The sequence below is a fragment of the Marmota monax genome, unplaced genomic scaffold, assembly GCF_021218885.2.
Source record: "Marmota monax isolate L192 unplaced genomic scaffold, Marmota_monax_Labrador192_F-V1.1 WCK01_AAM20220418_F8-fsc00106, whole genome shotgun sequence".
Lineage (NCBI taxonomy): Eukaryota > Metazoa > Chordata > Mammalia > Rodentia > Sciuridae > Marmota > Marmota monax.
In genome coordinates this window covers 7,497,368-7,516,559 of record NW_026695218.1, presented here as the reverse complement: position 1 = coordinate 7,516,559, position 19,192 = coordinate 7,497,368, and the positions used below count along the sequence as shown (strand labels likewise).

General features: G+C 52.7%; 1 protein-coding gene across 13 annotated transcripts; it reads left to right on the top strand.

Annotated features, from left to right (window-relative positions):
- The first annotated feature begins 521 nt into the window (after nt 1–521).
- Nucleotides 522–17,588, top strand: Emx1 (empty spiracles homeobox 1). Of its 13 annotated transcripts, XR_009225679.1 has the most exons (6): nt 522–1,382; nt 7,235–7,419; nt 12,905–12,999; nt 13,147–13,233; nt 14,887–15,055; nt 15,605–17,165. XR_009225679.1 is itself a non-coding variant. In XM_046432307.2 (4 exons), exons 1-3 carry the CDS (start codon nt 857–859, stop codon nt 9,445–9,447), a joined length of 729 nt encoding a protein of 242 aa, XP_046288263.1. In that variant the 5' UTR covers nt 523–856; the 3' UTR covers nt 9,448–9,478; nt 17,028–17,162. The 13 variants fall into 13 exon arrangements, 3 of the variants coding, with proteins under 3 accessions (XP_046288263.1, XP_046288264.1, XP_046288261.1); XR_009225677.1 differs by having other exon boundaries at nt 13,147–15,055; XR_006849280.2 differs by lacking the exons at nt 12,905–12,999; nt 13,147–13,233 and having other exon boundaries at nt 15,537–15,725; nt 17,028–17,164.
- The last annotated feature ends 1,604 nt before the right edge of the window (nt 17,589–19,192 follow it).

The window sequence follows — 19,192 nt, the reverse complement described above, 5'->3', positions numbered from 1 at the left end:
GAAACGCGAAACCTCAGAAACAAGGCCACAGCTTCAGAGAGCATTCAAGAGATGGATGATGGGTGAGCGGCAAGGTCCCTCAGGTCAGGGGAGCAGGGAACTTATTCTCGGGGAGGGGGGCGTATTTGTTGGATCCCAAACACCCACCCTATGCTCAAATCCAGATCAAGTTCTCTAAGAACTGAAATGACATCCCAGGATGAATGGAAGAGGGTTCGACTGAGTTTCACTAGAGAAAAGGGTTTGCCAAGTCCCAGTTTCTTCCGATATCTTCTCTGACCCCACCGTGGGTTGAGACTGCTCAGCGGCCACCAGACTCAGCTAAAGGGAGGAGACGCCAGGAAAAGCCCGTGGTGGGGCGGAGAGGGGGAGGCTAGATGGTCCCGCACATTTTCCAGTCCGGCTTTTGCTTCCAACTGCGAGCTCCATCTCCACCCGCCGTCCCTCGCCCCGCCCCGCCCCGCCCCCCACCTTGGGGCAGGTGAGCGGCGGCCAATGGGCGAACGCGGGGCAGGTGCCCGCTAACTCGCGCCTAGCAGCGCGGCTGCCGAGGCCTGACGGGGCAGTGCTGGGAGGATCGCGGGCGGGGGTCGGTCCTGGCGTGACTTGGAAGGGAGGGAACCGGGCACAAGCCTCCGGTCGTAGAGGCAGCTCACAGTGGCGCACGCAGACCGCGTTAGCGCCAGTGCCTGAGCCAGAAACTGCCCGCTTGGCCGGAGGGGCCGAAGCTCCAGGCTGTGCGCGGTGGCCGGACTCCGTGCTAGCTCGCTCGCACACCCCTCGCCGCTCCGCTCCTGGCTCGCCGGCGGGGGCCGAGCCCAGGCAGGCGGGCGGGGGAGGTGAGGGGTGCGGGTGTATGTGCATGTGCCTGGCTGGGTGCACACCCCGCAAGGCGGCAGCGCCAGGACACGGAGCGCTCCCCAGAGCCCCGCTGCCTCTCACGGCTCCGGCGGCCGCGACCATGTTCCAGCCCGCGGCTAAGCGAGGTTTTACCATAGAATCCTTGGTGGCCAAGGACGGTGGCACCGGCGGGGGCACTGGAGGCGGGGGCGCGGGCTCCCATCCCCTGGCGACGGCCGCTTCAGAGGAACCACTCCGGCCCACAGCGCTCAACTATCCTCACCCCAGCGCGGCCGAGGCGGCCTTCGTGAGCGGTTTCCCCGCCGCAGCCGCCGCGGGCGCCGGTCGCTCGCTCTACGGAGGGCCGGAGCTCGTGTTTCCCGAGGCCATGAACCACCCCGCGCTGACCGTGCACCCAGCGCACCAGCTGGGCGCCTCCCCGTTGCAGCCCCCGCACTCCTTCTTCGGCGCCCAGCACCGGGACCCTCTCCACTTCTACCCCTGGGTGCTGCGGAACCGCTTCTTCGGCCACCGCTTCCAGGGTGAGTGCCCATGCTGTGCCTGCGGAAAGGGCTGGCCGGTGTCAGTGCCGCGAGGACGCGAGGGAGGCTCGGGGGCGAGAGGGGGCCGTTCAGAAGTTGTTACCGAGAAGATTGTGGGTCCGCGAAGGTCTATTCCAAGCCAGGGAAAGCCTCGCCAGATCCAGCTGCGCTCTGTCGTGTTGGTCTCTCGGTGAGTTAGGTTGGAACTTCCAGGCTTTCCCAGGAATGAGGCTGGTCCGGACGCCAAGCACAGGCGCATCCTTGGAGTCTCCTCTGGCCTTCCGTCGGCCTGCCCGTTCTCTCCCCACTGAGCTAGTCCCAGCCCAGAAAGCGAAGGGACTGCTGCCTTCCCTCGCCCTGGCTTGAGCCCGGAAGATTCTTCGGTCTCACACTCACTACCAACTCCCACAGATCCACCCTCGCGGGCGCATCCAAACAGGGAAAAGTCCACCAGTTTGTCCTGGCTCAGTACGAAGCAGGGCAGCGGGCAGGGAAAACCTCAGAGTTAATGTTCAGTATGGAGTGCGCCACCGTCTTGGGATGTTTCTCAGCTAACCTTAGCCCGACTTTTCCAAGTCACACGTGCTTCTGGGACCCAGGGTGAGGAAGGTTTGCAGTAAGTGAACTGGCTTCTTTTACCGGGGGGGCTGCCTGCGGGAATCTACCCGGCTGCAGGGGGACTGACTACAGTCCTCCAGAGCAGCGGGCAGGGGGCGGAGGGCTTTTAAGGTCGTAGCAAGTCCTATCCCCCTTGTCTGCACCAAGCAATCGGTTTGCTAATTAAGATCCCCCACAGGCCTTACACACGCGCGCACTCACACCCTCACTGTCTTCAATTATCTGACTTTCACCTTAAAAATGAGTTGCATTTGTTGGACTTCGTTTTCTTCTTTGAATTTGTTGGAATTTGGGTTTTTTCCCCTTTCCTTCCTTCCTTCTAAGAGTGGCCTTAATTTGCGAAGTAATTGCTTTAGTTCTCACTTTTATTTTGTTAGTGTAAAGGGGACTCCAGTGTTGGGAGGTTCCATCTATCAGTGGGAGTTAGGTAATTCGGATTTTAGTACAACAACGGAAAGGGCAAGGCTGGAGCTTCAGCTCCTGGAGCTAATCTGCAGGGAAGCTGGGTGTACGACAGGAAATTAGATGTCTGGTACAATTACTTAAATAATAAAAGAAAATTATCTCTTGAAGCCCTGGCTATAGTCGTTTGACTGTTTCAGAGAAAGCTGCTTTCCCGGAACAGATTTGTCAGTTTTCTTAGTTCCACCTGACCAACAGATGCTCACACGGTAGATTCAGAGAATGTAATTACTTGATAAGAATTTTTGTGGGCAGACTTGTCTTTTCTGAGGATTTCAAAGATTTGCCCCAATCCAGATCTGGGGGGATAAAAGAAAAAAAAAACCCTACAATGTTTGCCGCTTTAGCAAGAGTTCCTGTTACTTAAAACCAATGCTTACTGATAAAATGAGGTTATATTCAAATTCAGCAAACTACCCCGGGTAGACTCAGCCTGGGTTTCAAAACCTTGCACCCACGGGCGGAGTTTCAGCCTCGGCAAATTGTGAGCCCGCATCCGGCGGGTAGGGAACTGGTGAGGGTCAGGAGCTCAGAGAAGAACCAGGCGACAGGTCCCCAGACCTGTGCAGCGGCTCGGCTTGATGGCCACCCGAGAGGCTCCCTCCGTTTCGGATCCTGAGTCCCACGCGCTCGGTAACACCTTTTGCACCTCTGGCTTCGCCCTCGAGGACCTGGGGCACCCAGGGTTGGATGCGCCTTGCAAGAGATAAGGTTCCTACTCTGGGCATTCCTAGCCAGTTGAGGCCGGATAAATTCTCCGCAAAACCCTCTCTCGGAAATTGCTGCAGCTCCCCGAACCATCAGTCCCAGCGGATACGTTGTCAAGTTGCAGAAACGGTTGGATTTTTCTCTCAAGAATCGCGTCTTGACGCGGAGATGGAGGCAAGCGGTCGCATTTTCTAATCCAAAAATCCGGTGGGCACTGAAGGACTTTTCAAATCCTGAGAGACCGTGGCTTTGGGCCCATCGTCTCTGCGGCAGATCGAAGTGCGTCCGGGCGGCCGAGCGCCCTCCAGTCCGGCCGGGCCTCGGGGCTGGGAGCCGAGCCGTCCCCGGGCCTCCGGCGCCGCGTTTTCTAGAGAACCGGGTCTCTGCGTTGCTCATTTCAGCCCCGTTTTAATGCAAAAAAAACCGAAACCCTACACGAACGAAAAGGAAACATGTCTGCGCTCTGCTCTGCGCTCGGCGCTCTCAGGCAGCGCGGTCCGGCGCACGGGGAATGGACTTCTCCACTAAGCTAGGCTGTGGAAGATTTAAAAAAGGAGCATGGAATGATCTGGACCCTAAAGCCTGGGGCCGCTCGCGAGGTCGGATGAGAGGAATCCGCGAAGAGAGAGATTGGCTGCATTTCGGCGCTATTTCCCCGAGATCAAGAACTTTCCGGGCAGGGAAGCGGCGCTGGGAGGGAGCTGTGGGTGAGACCAAGCCCTCCCGGTCCAGCGATGGTAATGGGCCCATGTTTCAAAGGGAGCCTTTGTTCCAGCCAGAGAAGGAGAATTGAGGTTATCTCCGCCGCCTGGCCTTCTTTCCCAGTCCTAGCCCCAGGCCCCTCCGCCCGGTAATCCGGCCTGGAGCCCCTGGCCGGCCGCGGTCTCTCTAGTAAGTAAGGATTGCAGCTCGAGCCCAGGGCTCTTCCGATCCGTAGCTCTCGCTTCCTGCTGCCTCATTCCTGGGAGTCTCTTACTGCTAGCTCCCAGCCATAGCCTTGAAGAGGCCCGCAGAGAGAGGCTACAGGAAAACCGTAGAGGTGGGGGATGTTCAGTTCAAACTCCAGGGAAGGCTGTAGCAGTCCGTTTCCCCTTCACCTTTCTTAGTTCGAAACTGACAGCCTTTTCTCAGCCTGGAATTATGTGTGCAAACTGGCAGCACCACAGCCCCAAACTTGTTTTGCCCTTGTGGCCCAGTCAAGAGAAAATGAAGAATAAGGGATGATTGGAGGTGGTAGGAAGGGATGGACCATTCCCTACAGGTCAGAGTGAGAGGGGTCCAGGTCCAGTAGTCACCTAAGGCACCCTTATCCTTACAGAAACAATTGATCAGTGTCTTGGGATGTTAGTTTTGTACTAAACATCCTTCCTTCTTAGTGGAAGAAGCCCTGCTTCTTTTGGATCAAATAACCTGTCATTGTTTATCAACATTTTGTATAATTTTCCAGAATCCTGCTTCTTCATGTTGGGTTAGAAGGATACCTGTCCTTATGTGGACATAGACTGGGACACATGTTGCCTACCACAAGAGGACATTACAATGAACTGGGGCCATTCTTTCAGCGAGATAGATCCCACACAACTTAGCTTTCCCTGAAACTAACAAGACTGGAGGCAAAGGAGTTATGTATGTCAGAAGGGCAGAGCTTTTGGCTGCCATCCTCCACTCTGGATTATAAAGACAGCACTCAACTCCACTACACAGGTGACTGATACACTCCCCCAAATCATAAAACAGCCATTAAAGTACAGGGACTATCGCAGAGTGCAATTTGCTTTCTCAGCCCCACACTTTCCTGCACACCTCTGCATCCACACATCCAGGGCCTTTCCTTGCTATAACCCCACTCCTGACCAATTTAGGCCAGCCGGCAGCTGAAACCAAACCCTTTGAATGCTGGGATGAATTAGGCTTTTTCTTTCCCTCTCAGGTTCATTTGTCAAGAGGAAATCAGTGCCAAGACTTCACCTGGACTCAGAACAATGTTGGTTTTTCAAGCAATTCATTTTAACATCACCAAGAAGCATCCCACTCACCTCCCCCACCTTTCCCTAAGTGTATCACTTTGGTTCCCCCCCCCCAACACACAGACACTTTAATCTTCCTTATTCCCCCTGGAGCAGACTCCTCATTTTTTCTCCTTTTACCTCTCTCTGGAAGACAACCTCCCCTGACCATCTGTCCCTCTACCTCCTCCATTTAAATCTCTCTTCCTTTAGTCAGGACTAATGGCCCTGGAACTGACCCCACCTTGAACGGCTCAGGGGACCAGTACCCCTCCTCCATCTCCCTCTTTTTTAACATCACAGATCCAGCCACTTAAATGGATAAGATGACTGGAGGTTAGTGATTTTGACTCTCCCCAGGCCATAGGTCTCAATCATAGGCAATCCTGTTCCACAGAAAACCCCAGTAATAAAATTGGCCTTCGTATGTCTCCAAAGTCCAAGGACTTGGAGAAAGTGAGGTCAGGCAGATTCCACCAGCAGAGGGACCAAACATTTACCTGGAGAGTTTTAGCAATAGCATCTTTATGATGTGCCTGTACTCCACATACATAGATGCTTCCTAAGATGGGAGAGCTCAACTGAATTGTCCAGATAATTGTCTTAAGAGCAAAACTGCTGGTCAAATTGAGTCAAACTGGTAACCATCTCTGAAGAAATTAATTGGATCAGTCACTCTCAACAGCAAACTCTGTCAAAACATTCCGTTTAGGGCTCTGTGTTGGTGGGTCAGGGAGACTGTTATATACCACTGTGTGAGACTCCATGGGTGATGTTTTCAGAGCTTGTTTCCAGGCTGTAAGAATGTGCAACTAAGACTGGAGATTGTGTGAGGGGTTCACTGAAGACTGGGTCTATGAGTGGAAGTCTCTTTTGGCTTTTGTACTTTCTGATCACCGCCCTAGCCTCATCCAGTCCCCCTGAGTGTAGGAACTTGGTCCAGCATCTGCCAAGGGACAGTCATACTAAAAAATCCTATTCAATAAATTAGGGGGGGGGAAGGTAGTAGGAAAGCTGGAGCATATATTTTTACTCATGCCTTTGCAGAAACCAATATATCTATATCTATATCTATATCTATATCTATATATATATTAGATGACATCCAGATATTTATTTACATGTTTCTTGAGCATAGGACTATTTAGGGATGAAGCAGTGCCTTTTCCCACTAGGGAATAATTAGAGTCTCTTGTGAGGACAAGGTTTAATCCTTGAGGTTGGGCCTCCAGGCAGTCTAAGGTTTGTGGAGAGAGAGGTGGGGCAGGGGGAAGAAGGAGCCCAACTTCAATTTAGATCTCCAGGTGCTTCCAGCAGGATGACCTAACCTCTGGCTATTTTTACCTTTTCCAAGATAGAGCCTGCTCCTATCCTTTCGGCAGAAGTTTCCAACAGGCTAGTAGCCTGAGCGTGTAGCTGCCAGATTAGTTGAAGCAAGTGTGAGAGGAAAGTCCTTGGGTACTTTCTAGTTTGGGGTGGGCTGGCCTACAGCCTGACTGTTCCCCTTTTCACCTTCGGTACTCTCGGTCTTTTGGGAGGGAGGTGCTTCACAAGCAGTTACTAAAAGCAAATCACTGGGGTGAGGGGGTGGGGTGAGGGGTGAGGGGGTGGGGTGAGGGGGTGGGGTGGGGGGAGAGGTAGCAAGGCTGTGAAAGGGAAAAGGAGGGCCAAAGGACTTTTGCCATCCCTTGGCCTCTTCGGCTGCTCCACGAAGTGTGGATTTGGGCGGGTCGGCGCCTCATCAGGCCTGGCGTGGACTCTGGGCCCCAAAGAGTGATCCACTGGGCTGGGATTGCGCGCATCCCTGGCGGGGTAACTCTGCAAGTGTGGGGAGGTGTTGGGAAGCAGGGTGGAGTCAAACGGCAAAAGGGAAAGGGGAGAAGTGGATGGGGGTATCAAGGATTGGAGACTGAGGAGCGCTCAAGGACGCTCGGGAGAGGGGCTGGAGGCCGAGCGTGGCCCGCTCCCCCGGGCGGCCTGGCGGCCGGGCTGCAGCTTACCGCGCCCCTTCTCTCTGTCTGTACCTGCGTGTGCTGCCGTCGGCTGCCGGGGCCACAGCGAGCGACGTGCCCCAGGATGGGCTGCTTCTGCACGGCCCCTTCGCGCGCAAGCCCAAGCGGATCCGCACGGCCTTCTCGCCCTCGCAGCTGCTGCGGCTGGAGCGCGCCTTCGAGAAGAACCACTACGTGGTGGGCGCCGAGCGGAAGCAGCTGGCCGGCAGCCTCAGCCTCTCCGAGACGCAGGTAATAATCACCCCCGGCCGCAGCCTGCCCTGCGTCCAGCGCGGCGCCCGGGAGCCCGGGAGGTGGGGCGGGCGGGGCAGCAGCGGCCGCGAGCCTCCGCCCCAGCCCGGCCCGGAATTCTCTGCCCCCGGGTTCCAAAAGCCACCCCCGCGGTGCTCCGGCAAAGCCCGTCCTTAGAGCCCTTTCTCTCTGGGCTGTGCTTATCCTGCTGAGACCGCAGGACTTTTGTCTAGCACAACGACCCAGCAGGAGGCAGAGTAGACACAAACCGTGTTGAGTTGGCTCCTAATGCCCCTCTGGAGGGCCCAGGTTAGCCCAAGGCAACACACAGCCTCGGGAGCGGCAGCGCGCGCGGGCAGCACCTAGTCTACCCGAGCGAGCGGAGCGGTCTCAGCCCTGGGATTGTTGCAGCCACTCTCCCGCCGCTGCTGCGGGGCGCTCACAGTTCCGCGGGATGACCTGGCCTTCCCAACGACTGACTGAGCTGCTGTTCCTGAGCAAACCTGGCGAAGCTTTGGCCGCCCACCAGCGTGTGTGGAGCGGGGAGGAAAATCCAGGTGTCCTCAGGCTACTAGCGTCAGAAGCAGAGGGATTGAGCTAGGAAGCCACCAGCTCCAGCTTGAGGTCCAAGAGTGGCAGTGATCCCCACGCAGGCTGACAGCTGGGGCTTAGGGAACAGTGAAGGGTGTATGCAGAACCTCCGAGAGGCTAGGGAGGGTGGGAGAGTGGACTGGGTACACAGGAGCTGTTGCCACAGTGAGTGCTGTCAAGTGCAGAAGGAAATAAACTCCAGTGGGGTCAGAGGGCTTTGAACTGAGTGATGTTACAATTACCATGAAGTATTTTTTTGCAATGGATAATTAATTTAAGAAACAAAATTAATGAAGTAGATGGGAGTTACTGGAAAGCTGATTTGGGTTCATTGTAGATACTTTGCCACCAATACTACCTGAAAGCGACATGGAAACTCCTGTCCACCCAGGGCCTACCTTCTTCTGCCCAGCTGCTGCCCTGGAGGCAGATTTTGGTGCCTGGAACGCTTTCAGTCCCTGTCATCTCTGAGATTTGTAGATGAGAGGTGGGCTCCCACTGCCCAGCAACTCTCAGCAAACTGGCATTTCACCTTCTGCCACCCCTTCCTCCCCACTTCCCTCTCCCACACCTCCCACCCCTAGCTCAGGACAGGGAGAAGCCCCACCTTGGTTTTGGGGTCTCCCATTAGCAGATGGGTTAGGAAGGGGGTTTAGAGGGGGAGCCAGAAACCCTAACTGCACCCTCAGCTCTCTGCTGCTGACCTGACCCTCTGGTTCTCCTATTTGGTCATCGATTGCAGCCCTGTCTGATGCCCCACTAATTCATCCTCTCCATGGCAGGACCCGTTCGTATTCAGACTTGGTAGAGCTGAAGTGTCTGTTCTAACTGTAGGAAAAAAGCTTTGGAAGCAATGAAGTGAATTTTAAAAATGTTTTAAAGAAAATAATAAGTTGATAAAATAACACCTCTTTTCTCTCCTGGCAAACAATGTTTTAAAATTATTGTTTAAAACAAGGTGTCAACTTAAGAATGGTGTTTATAATTAACTTTATTTAAAAAGTAATATTTATTGCATTTTAATTGCAGACATGTAAGAAAACAAAACAGTTTATAATCCCACCACCCACAGATTAGCACTTGTTGAAATAATGTCATTGTTTTTAAACTTTCAATTTTTTAGCTCAATGAGAGCATTTTTAATTAACTTTCTTTTAAATGAAATCTAGCGGCCTGTCAATATTTGTTCCTAACAATGCCAGTTAGTACATGGACTGATTGTTTCTTTTACTTTAATTATGAGATATTTCAAACATTTAGAACAAAACCAGATATAATAGTGAAATAGTTACGGCTTCATTAATGATAAGAACTCATGACTAATCATATTCCCTCTGTAAATGAGCTGTTTTTTGCATGTGATAGAATTATAGGAGGTCTGAGCCTGAGGAATCTCCTTGTGTTTGCCTATCTTTCTAGGTGAGGATCCTGAGATAGAGAGATGGACTGTGCAGAGCCCTACAGTCAGGCAGGTGCAATTTCAAATACCCACCTCCATATTAACTGTGTGACCCTAGAAAAATTACTCACTCTCTCTGAGTTCTTGTTTCCTCACCCAGAAAATAGATTGTTCAATGATTAAATATGCCTAATATGAACTCAGATAATAATAATTCCTATTCCCAATCCCTTTCCTTTTCTTCATTTAAAGGAATGTGTCAAGTTAGTGACATAAGATACAAACTTAGATGTCTTCTAGGCCAGTGTTCTTCTGCCACATCCAGTCTCTAACATCAGAGTTGTCTCCTAACTCATCACTTGGACCTAAGCTGTATAATTGTCTGTCCACCTCTCTGTGTGTACGAGACAGGCTTACGTGTCCTTTTCAGCCATCAGATATTTGTCAAGCATCAGCCCTGTGCTGTGCATCTCTGTCCATATCTACAACTGTTACTCACAATTCTCTAGTCTGTCCCTTCTAGGTAGCTGTTTTATATCCAGCCATCTATACTTGTCTGCTTTCATTAAAACCCCTGCCAAATTGGTTAATTTATATTTCCTGTTTTCTATTAATTACATGTTCTTCTTCCTAACAATAACTGCTATTTAGCCAATCCTTAGTTATCTCTTTATCATCTAGTTTGTTATATTTTCTGTGTGTCCACCATCCATCTCAAACTTCACCTCTACAGAGCTATTAGCAACTGCGGGTATGTTCAGATGTCTACTAATGGCTCTCTGTCATCTCGTTGACTCTGGCTTTGTCTTCTCTTTGACTCTCAGCTCCTGTATCTGTGAGATGGAATGAAATGAATTCCAGGGTTCTCTCCAGCCTGGAGTTTCTGTGGATTATCTATATTCTACTTCTCTGTGTTTCTGTATAATCCCCCCTCTATGTTCTCAGAGACCACAGTATATCCTTTATATGTATATCCCATCCTAATATGTATCAAATCTTGCTGTTATTACTTGTTTAATTATCTCTCATGTGCAAATATCAATCTGTAAATAAGTTTAATCCATCTCTCTGGCAAATCTTAAAATACATACTCCTGGGCCTCCCCCAGCATAGTCTCTAAGGAAGTCCAGAATTGGGGGAAAAAATTAAGCAGCTCTCTGGATGATTTTGGTGAACAATAGACCTGGGCATCTCAGCTGTGGGAAGTAGAAGTCAATCCTGTCTTATTTCTCAGGGGAGCCCAGTTTAGTGCCCTGCATGAAGTAGCTGCTCAGTAAACATGCATTAAATGAATGGGAAGTTTTAAAGATTTTTTTTTTCATTCCACACAGATATGAACACTAACTTTCTTAGTCATTCCCCTTGCTGTCTGCTGTCACGGCTCCCTCCCTGTCCCTATCCTATCTCTCCCTTGCATTTTTATAGATGATTTTTGATTTAGATGATGCAAACACCAGTTCATAGATAAAAGTTCTGGGAGGGTTAAGCAGTTCGGTGTGTGTGGAGTTTTGCACTCACAGAACTTTAGCATGAGGAACCAAGAGGTGAGCAGTCTGTGCTATTTTGTTGGTGTAGGCACACCCTTTAGTCGGAGGTCGGGGGATTTGTGCTGGGATGGTCACTGGGTCAACCCAAGAGGTAGAAGAAAGGGCCCTGGGCAAGAGCCAGTTCTCCCTTCTGTCTCTAATTAGCTGCTCCTTACTGCTATGGTGCAGGGCTGGAGCGTGTCCAGGAAGGCACGCATCTAAGCTTCAGTCCCAGTGGCTGGTTGGGCAGGCTCAGGCCTGTGTCACATCGGAGCCTGAGTGTGATAAGTGTGTGTGGTGTATATGAGTAACAGATGTGTGCCCACAATGTGATCGACGCCCAAAGGTCAGGTGGTATAGGTACTCATCACATGCCAGTAGGCAGTCACATGATATCATGCTGCTTGCATGCTGCTGTGTGTGTGTGTGTGTGTGTGTGTGTGTGTGTTGCAGGGTACATTAATTTTAGGGGAAATGAATGAGCAGGTTGCTGCTGCTCCTTCTGCTCTGAACAGATCAGTAGGTGTCTCTTGACCTTGTCTGACTTTGCCTTTAGCTGAGCTGTGAGGGAGAAGGGTGCGGAAATGTAATCTTGGTTTTAGAGAGTCCTCATTTAGTGGTGGAGGCTAAATGGAAAGTGTGGACACTTACAGAATGTGCACAGGATGAGTGACTGAAGTCCCCTTGAGGCCACAGCTGCGGGCTGAGGGGGTGATCAAGAAAGACCTGAATGGGCAGAAGGCTCCCAGGGAGCCTCCAATCTGGAAGGCCTGGAGAGAGGCATAGGATTCTATGTTGGAGGGAAGGATGGGGAGGGGGGCTTAGGTGGGCAGGTTAAGAAGGAGAAGGAGCTGTCAGGTCCAGATGTCATCTTGGAGCCAGAGAGCAAGGAGAGAGGTCTTGAGGGGCAGGAGTACGTGGTCATCTATCCCTGACTCTAGAGACGGTTCTTTCCCTCTGTAGGGAAAGATATGGCAAGGTGGCTCTGGGGGTCTCTTTCTGCTCTGGAATGCTCTGCCTTTTGGAGGATGGATGAGGGGAGACACCCAAGTGATGTGAATTTTAGGAAAAGTCAAGAGACCTTTGTTGCTCACCCTCTGGGTTTTGGGATGACGCATCCCTTCTCTAAGCCTTGGCTCTTCTCCAAGAATCTTTGCATCTCTGATGTTCCGGGAGTCCTGGGTGGTGGGGTGAGATGGGGAAAGGGAGATTGGTGTGATTCTGTGAGGAGCTGGGACAGGAGACATGGTCCTGAGGAGGCAGGTGAATTTTGCGATGCTTCTCTGAGAGTGAGGGTGAGGGTCCAGGGTAGGCTGAGAGGAAGAGATAAGAAAGCTTAGGAGGAGTTAGGGCTGAGGTTGGTGGGGAGTTGGAGGTGACCTGAGGTGGCTGGGGTGGGGATTGAGCTTCACATGGCATTGGCTTGACTCTAGGAGAGGAAACACTGATATGATCAAATGAGAGGAAGTGGATCCCACGGGACACAGCAGAGAGAAGAGCAGGCTGAGGGGTGACTTGATTGATGGTTTTAAGCTGCTATCTATTCTGAGGACTTTCTGTGTGTCTGAGAGTGACAGAATAAGAAGACATGCTTAAATTAAAGCAGAAGAGACAACAGGAGAACATAAGGAGGAACTTCCTAAGTCAGAATTACAAGATCTGGATTAGGATATTTGAACTCCTTGAAAGGACAGGTATTCCCCTGAAAGTAGGTGGGGACCTGGTACCACAGACCTTCGTATTCGCCACAGGATAAGGTTGGAGGAGCAGAGGAAAAGGAGGGGTCTAGACCTCCCCCGTTCAAAACAGGACATTATGCAAAAAATGAAGCTCTGAAACATTGGCTGGGGCTATAATTTGCTTGTTTTCTGTTCATTTGTCTAATCTTTCACGTGTTAATACACATGCTTCATTTCTAATGCGTACATTGACCATCCCCTATTGAACTGATATGTTCATTTATCCACAGGAATTTCAGCTCCTTGATCCTGTCTGACTCAGGCCTGAGCCTTGTCCCTCTGAAAAAAATATGGGTCTCCCTCCCCCCAACTCCCCCTGGAAACAGTAAGTCCAGTTTTCCACATGGAAAATTAGGAACCAAACCTCTTATAAAGTGTCCATAAACCTCCCATCTCTCCTGCACGCAGCACTTCCCAAACGCCTTTTCTGATTAGACTTGAATCTTTTTTCTATTGATGTTCTATTTTCTAGGTATGGCCCTGGAACCTCTTGCCTGAGTGAGCCCTGGGCGAGGTGGCACCTCACCTCAGTCCAGCTGGACAGCCACACATAGAACAGGTTTTCGGGTGGGGCCAGCTAATAGACTGCTTGGTTCTCCAGATTCCCGTAGACTGCTGAGAAGATGGAGATGTGAATGAGTAGAGGAGTAGGCAGCTGGAGGTCTCTGTTACTGAGACAGTGGAAAAGCACCAAGAGGGAGCAGGTCCTGTGTAGGACCATCTGAGTAGCATCCTGAAGGTCAAGTGAGAGTACGCCAGGTCTGGTAACTCAGGCAAAAGTGGAGAAAGTCTTAGAAGGATCTGGCTTCACTAAGAAACAGAGAGCCACTCAATGAAGGGAGAGATTTGGGAGACCACAGACCCCGCCCCCCCCCCCCAACCCAGAAACATCACACTGAGCAAGAGAATCGTCATTCTTTTTTTTTTTTTTTCCCTCAGTACAAGGGATTGAACCAGGGACGCTCAATCGCTGAGCCACATCTCCGGCCTTTTTTTGTATTTTCATTTTGAGACAGGGCCTTGCTAAGTTGCTGAGGCTGGCTTTGAACTTGCCATCCTCTTGCCTCAGCCACTGGGATTACAGGTGTGCGCCATCACACCCAGCAATCATTCTGACTGTCTTTGGAGCTAAGAGAATGAATGTGTTAGTGTTGGGGTGGGAAGGCACATGCAAAATAGGTGCAGCCTCCTAGGGCCTGCTGCCTTGAAGCTGATAGCCACACCATGTGACCTGCTTTCCTTCTAGGTCCTCTGTCCTCTAGAGGTGTCCTCAGAGTCACCTGGTTGGATTAGGAAGAGTGTGAAGTACACTCTCATCTCCTATTGTACTCAGTGCCCATTCCCTTCTTTTTTTCTTTCCCTCCAAGTAAAAAATAATTATTGTTACATCAGTAATGCATTCTAGAAAATTCAGAAGTAAAAGGAAGAGAGAAGAGTCAGCCATGGTTCGGGTACATTCCCTTCTAGTCTTTCTCCCCATGTGTAGATTTTGTTTTCCATGGTTGTGACCACACTGTGCCAGTGCTGTGCATCCCGGCTTTGTCACTAGCATTATGAAGTCATCAGCGTCCCCCTGTTATTACAGTCTTTGTAAACAGCATCTGGACACTCAGTCCAAGGCTGTTCTCCGGAAGATAGCTGGGCTGCTTAGGGAGAGGGTTGTGTCCTTGTTTCTCAAGACCTGCCTCCTTGACCCCAGGATTTTCATGGAGAAAAAACACCTCCACTTGGTGTGCCAGGACACGGCCCCTGGCCTGAAAACGTGTCCTCCTGTGCCTGCAGTTAGTTCTACCATCAGCACGTCCCTCTTTGGCCAGGGTTGCTGGAAAGGTAGCATGGCCGGGTCTAAGCCACTGGAAGTCAGGGTGATGGTCAGACTCCTTTCCAGAAGGAGATTTAGGAGGTGTGGGGAGAAAGGTGCAGAAGGGGCCTCTGTCTCTGGTGTTGTCCACCATCACCTGGTAATCACCCTCGGCTAGCCCACTTGGGCTTCTCAGAAATGACACCCCAGCCTTGTATCCAGCCCTGAGTCACACACAGGAGGCAGGGTGAGCTCACCCACCCACTGGCTGGCACAGTCACAGCAGGCTCTGGGGTGGAGGGCAGGGACTGGGCTGGCTGCCAAATGGTTGTGCTGAGAACCGACCAGGGCTTGGGTGGCCCTGTGCCCAAGGAGAGGTGGGCATGGAATCCAGAAACCCTGTGTCCACAGCAACTGCCATCCTCCAGTCTACCTGAAGTGAAGTGTGCAGGCTACTGATTTGAACCTGCCCTGGAAATGGAGAAAGAAGCCCCTCACCCTTGCTCCATCCATTGCAGCCGTGCACCTCGTCTTCCGGGACAGTGATTGGGCCCTGTTGCCCCACCTCCACCCTCATGCTGTAAGACCAAGGGGGCAGGGCAGAGGGTCCAGGGGAACCTGGAAAGAGGAGGTCGTGCGGTGGACCCTGTAGCAGGGAGTTCCATGGAGGGGACAGAGAGGAGCATTTGGGGAGGGTGTGCGAGGGTGGCATGTCCTGGGCATGAAACCATCCTCAGGATGCTTCCCTCAGCAGTCACTGCTGCTGTCCAAACTGAGGTGCTCACTGCACTCCATGCACATGACTTACCCATGCCACCTGCACAGCTACAGTTGCCAGCACCGGGTGCTTTTATTGATTTATTTTGGGGGGACACTGGGGCTTGAACCCAGGGGTGCTTCACCACTGAGCTACATCCCCAGACCTTTTTACTTTTTATTATGAGACAGGGTCTTGCTAAATTGCTGAGGCATGCCTCAAACTTGCTATCCTCCTGCCCCAGCCTCCCAAATTGCTGGGATTACAGGCACACACCACTGTGCCTGGTCCAACTTGCTTTTAGATGTGCTGACATTTCCAGGAAACGCTCCATGCCTTGTGAGCCTGCCCTCTCTGCATCCCCTCCCCCAGGGACCTCTGGGTCCTGGGCTCAAGAGTCCAGGAGGTGCCCTGGAGTTGCATTGGTTCCAAAAAAACATTCTTCCTGTGGACGAGGGACTTAAGCCCAGAGAGAGAAAGGGGCTTAGCCAAGGTAGGTACCCAGGCTCCTCCTGCCAACTAGGAGGAGGGTTCGGGTTTGGCCCAGCTCTGCAGGGCCAAAGAAAGAAGCTCACAGTCAGGTGGAGTTGGTGGACAAAGGCTTTCTCTACAGGGCACAGGCCAGGATGCTCCCAGGTACCACCTCTCGGGTTGCATATGGGAGGATGTGAAGGGCTGCATCCTGGACCCTGAGTAAACACTGAGGGAGGAGGACGAGGGCGATTAGAGCTAGGATAAAACCAGGAAGGGTTCCTGGGTGGTTTGGAAGCGTGACTTGCCTGCCCCTCTGCAATGGAGATCCTTTGTCCAGCTTTGGTTTGAGCCCCATCTCTCCTCTTGTCGGGGTTCTCACTGCCTGATGCAGTGGGGAGCTCTCTGTGTTCAAATAGGAGTCTACTATAGTCCCCAGGATTTCTCCTGTTTCTTGTGCTACCTGTTCCCACAGCAGGACAGGGCCAGTGCTGTGGGAGCGGGAGGTCCAGAGCTGATCCTGAAGGGCAGAGCGTTGCCCTGATGTGGGGCCTCACACATGCCTCCTCCCACCCTGTCTGTCTAAGGAGGACAAGGGCTCAGTGGTAGATTTCAGACTACCCCAAGGACCTGGCACTGAGAGGCCAGGGCTCCCCACTGCCTAGCTCCAGCCTGCCCAGCTCCACTTCTAATGTGTGTGTGGGTGGGGGCTGGCGATTCCACCAGAGGCTGCAATCAAGGGTCCCCTGATAAAGGAGATGCACAGGAGGTGGGGTAGAGCCTCTAGGGGTGGCTCCATGACCCTAGGAGTGGCCTGGCCATCCTGTGCCCTGCTGTTGGTGTGGAAACCATATCTAGGTTAGGAAGCCTCTTTGTGCAGTGGAGAGCTCAGGGCCAGCCACGGGAGGGAGTCAGCTTGAACCTGCTGGGACCCACATGGTGACTCACTCCACCCCAGAAAGCAGCGATCGATCGTTCTCTTCTCTCGCAGTCGGTAGCACCAGGTCTGCTGCAGGGCTTTGCCTCTGCTGTGGTTGCAGGGACCAGGATGCTCAGTGGCTCCACACCCCATCCCTTGCCTGTGAGAGGGACCAGAATATGTCCCCCTCACCAGCCCAGAGTCCTCTTCCGGCCCCATCTCACTTGCCCTGGAAGAGCAGTTCTCCAGACCCATCAGGTGGCAGCTGTCCCGAGGAGAGGACCCTGGTCTGTGAGCCCTGACCCTGCGTTTCTCCAGCTGCCTCCCAGCTCACGTGAGCGCTCAGGCCCCGGCTGCTCTGGGGCTGCTGGGTGTTCTCATCTGTGCCTCTCCCTCCTGGCCCAGGTGAAGGTGTGGTTCCAGAACCGGAGGACAAAATACAAACGACAGAAGCTGGAGGAGGAAGGGCCTGAGTCCGAGCAGAAGAAGAAGGGTTCCCACCACATCAACCGGTGGCGCATTGCCACGAAGCAGGCCAACGGGGAGGACATCGATGTCACCTCTAATGACTAAGGGAGCACCCACGAACCCATGAGGGCAGAGTGCTGCTTGCTGCCGGCCAGGCCCCTGGGGGGCCCAAGCTGGACTCTGGCCACTCCCTGGCCAGGCTGCAGGGAGGCCTCGAGTCACGGCCCCACAAGGCTTGGAGTCTGGGGCCATCACAGACAGAGGGACAAGAAATGGGCTGGTTGAAGCCTGGGACTGCTCAGCCTTCTCCTGGGAGAGCCTGCCTGCCTGGTGGGCCGCCTGTCACCGCAGCCCCCGCTGCTCTCCATTTCTCTTATCTCCTTTTTGTTTTGATGTATTTCTGTTTTAATTTATTTTCCAGGCACCTGCTATAGTTCTTAGTGATCCCCTTGTGTCTCCCTTCCCTATGGGAATAATAAAAAAGTCTCTCTCTAATGACACAGGCATCCAGCTCCAACCCAAGAGCCTGGGGTGGTGGTTTCAGCTCTGGGGATCAGTGGGGGCTGGCAGGGCGAGTTAGCCCAGGGCCTGGGATTCTGCAGCAAGTGATTGGACGGGGCAAGGGCAGTCCATTCAGTGCTCTCCTTTGGAAATGGTTGACCCTGGTCTCTTAACCTGGGCTCCACGGCAGGAGCAACTGAGTGCAGACATAGGGCAGGGCTACCTTGTGTTTTGAGGAAAGCTAGGTCCAGGTTTTTCCAAACTCACTGAAGCGTGGGAATCAGGCCCAGGTAGCTCCATGGGGAGGGAGAGAGGTTTCCCATAGTTAGAGATGCTGGTGACTTCTGCAGTTGAGGAGAAACGAGAAGGAAGGAGTCACACAGTGCTGACCCAGCCCTCAGTCCTGGCCCCATACGGATGCTCCTGTGTCTTTAAAGAACCCCTGGGCAGGTTATGGCTTCAGAAGCAGAGCTCAAGGCTGAGCCCACACCAGTGCCCAGGGCTCAGGGCCTTCCCCAGCCCCAAACACACAAGACAGGTCTTGCTGAGCTCTTTTGTCCACCTGTCTTTCAGTTTGTCCATTTGTCCTTTCTACTTGTACATTAAAATTTCCTTCATCCTGGAAAAAGAAAACTGTGTTCCTAACAATCTTCCCCTCCTAACATCTAGTTCTGTCCCCATTTCATTCCCCCATGTGTCCCCAGCCCTCTGTTCCTTGGCCTCTGCACCAGCTCTCTACTGATGTAAAGGACAGTTGCCAACCACAGTCACTGGTCTCTCCTTTGTGGCCAAATTCACCTGCTCCCGTCTGAATTCACCTGTTCCAGATCTGCTGGCCGCGCCCTGGTTGACTCCTTCACCCCTCTGCCTTCATTCTGGTCTCTCTGATGCCGCATCTGGTATCTCTTGAGTTCTCCCCAGTTTCACCCAGGCCTCATGGATTCAGTCCACCCGAGGTCCATCTTTGTTCCTCCTGCCTCCTCATCCCACCCTCTGTGCAGGGGTTCACACCCACTTCCAGTACTTCTCTTTGGCGGGCTCCATGTGGGCTCACTGAGCTAGCTGCCTGCTGCACCCAGGCCCCTGAGCACCATAGACCCAGCATGTTCACAGATGGACTCATGTCCCCACCTGTTCTCCTCCGGGGTTGCCCACCTCAGCAGGCCGCATTAGCCATGTACACTGTTCCCCAAGGTAAATGAGTCCCGGGAATCTTCCTCAAGCTCCTTCCCCTTCTCCCCAGCCCCTCTACGGTTGAGTCTACACTGACTTCCTAGCCGTATCTCCTCAGTGCAGGGGTCCTCAGCCATCTCTCCCACTGGCGAGGCCCCACCTGCTCTTGTGTGGGAAGTGTGGACAATCCTGTGGCTTCTGTGAATGTCAAGGACGAAGTTCACTTTGAAGGAGGCCCTCCACACTACAGCCAGGATCCTCTTCCTCCTGCCCAAACAGGATGGTGTCTCCTCTTAATTCTGTCCCCGGCTCCCTTCCCACCCTCGGCTTCTCCTACTTTCTCCTGGTGTGGTCCTCTGCTTTGGTTCCACCTGTGCCTGCCCCTGAGTGAGCTGTGGCTTTCCACTGTGCTGTGCCTTTACTATGCT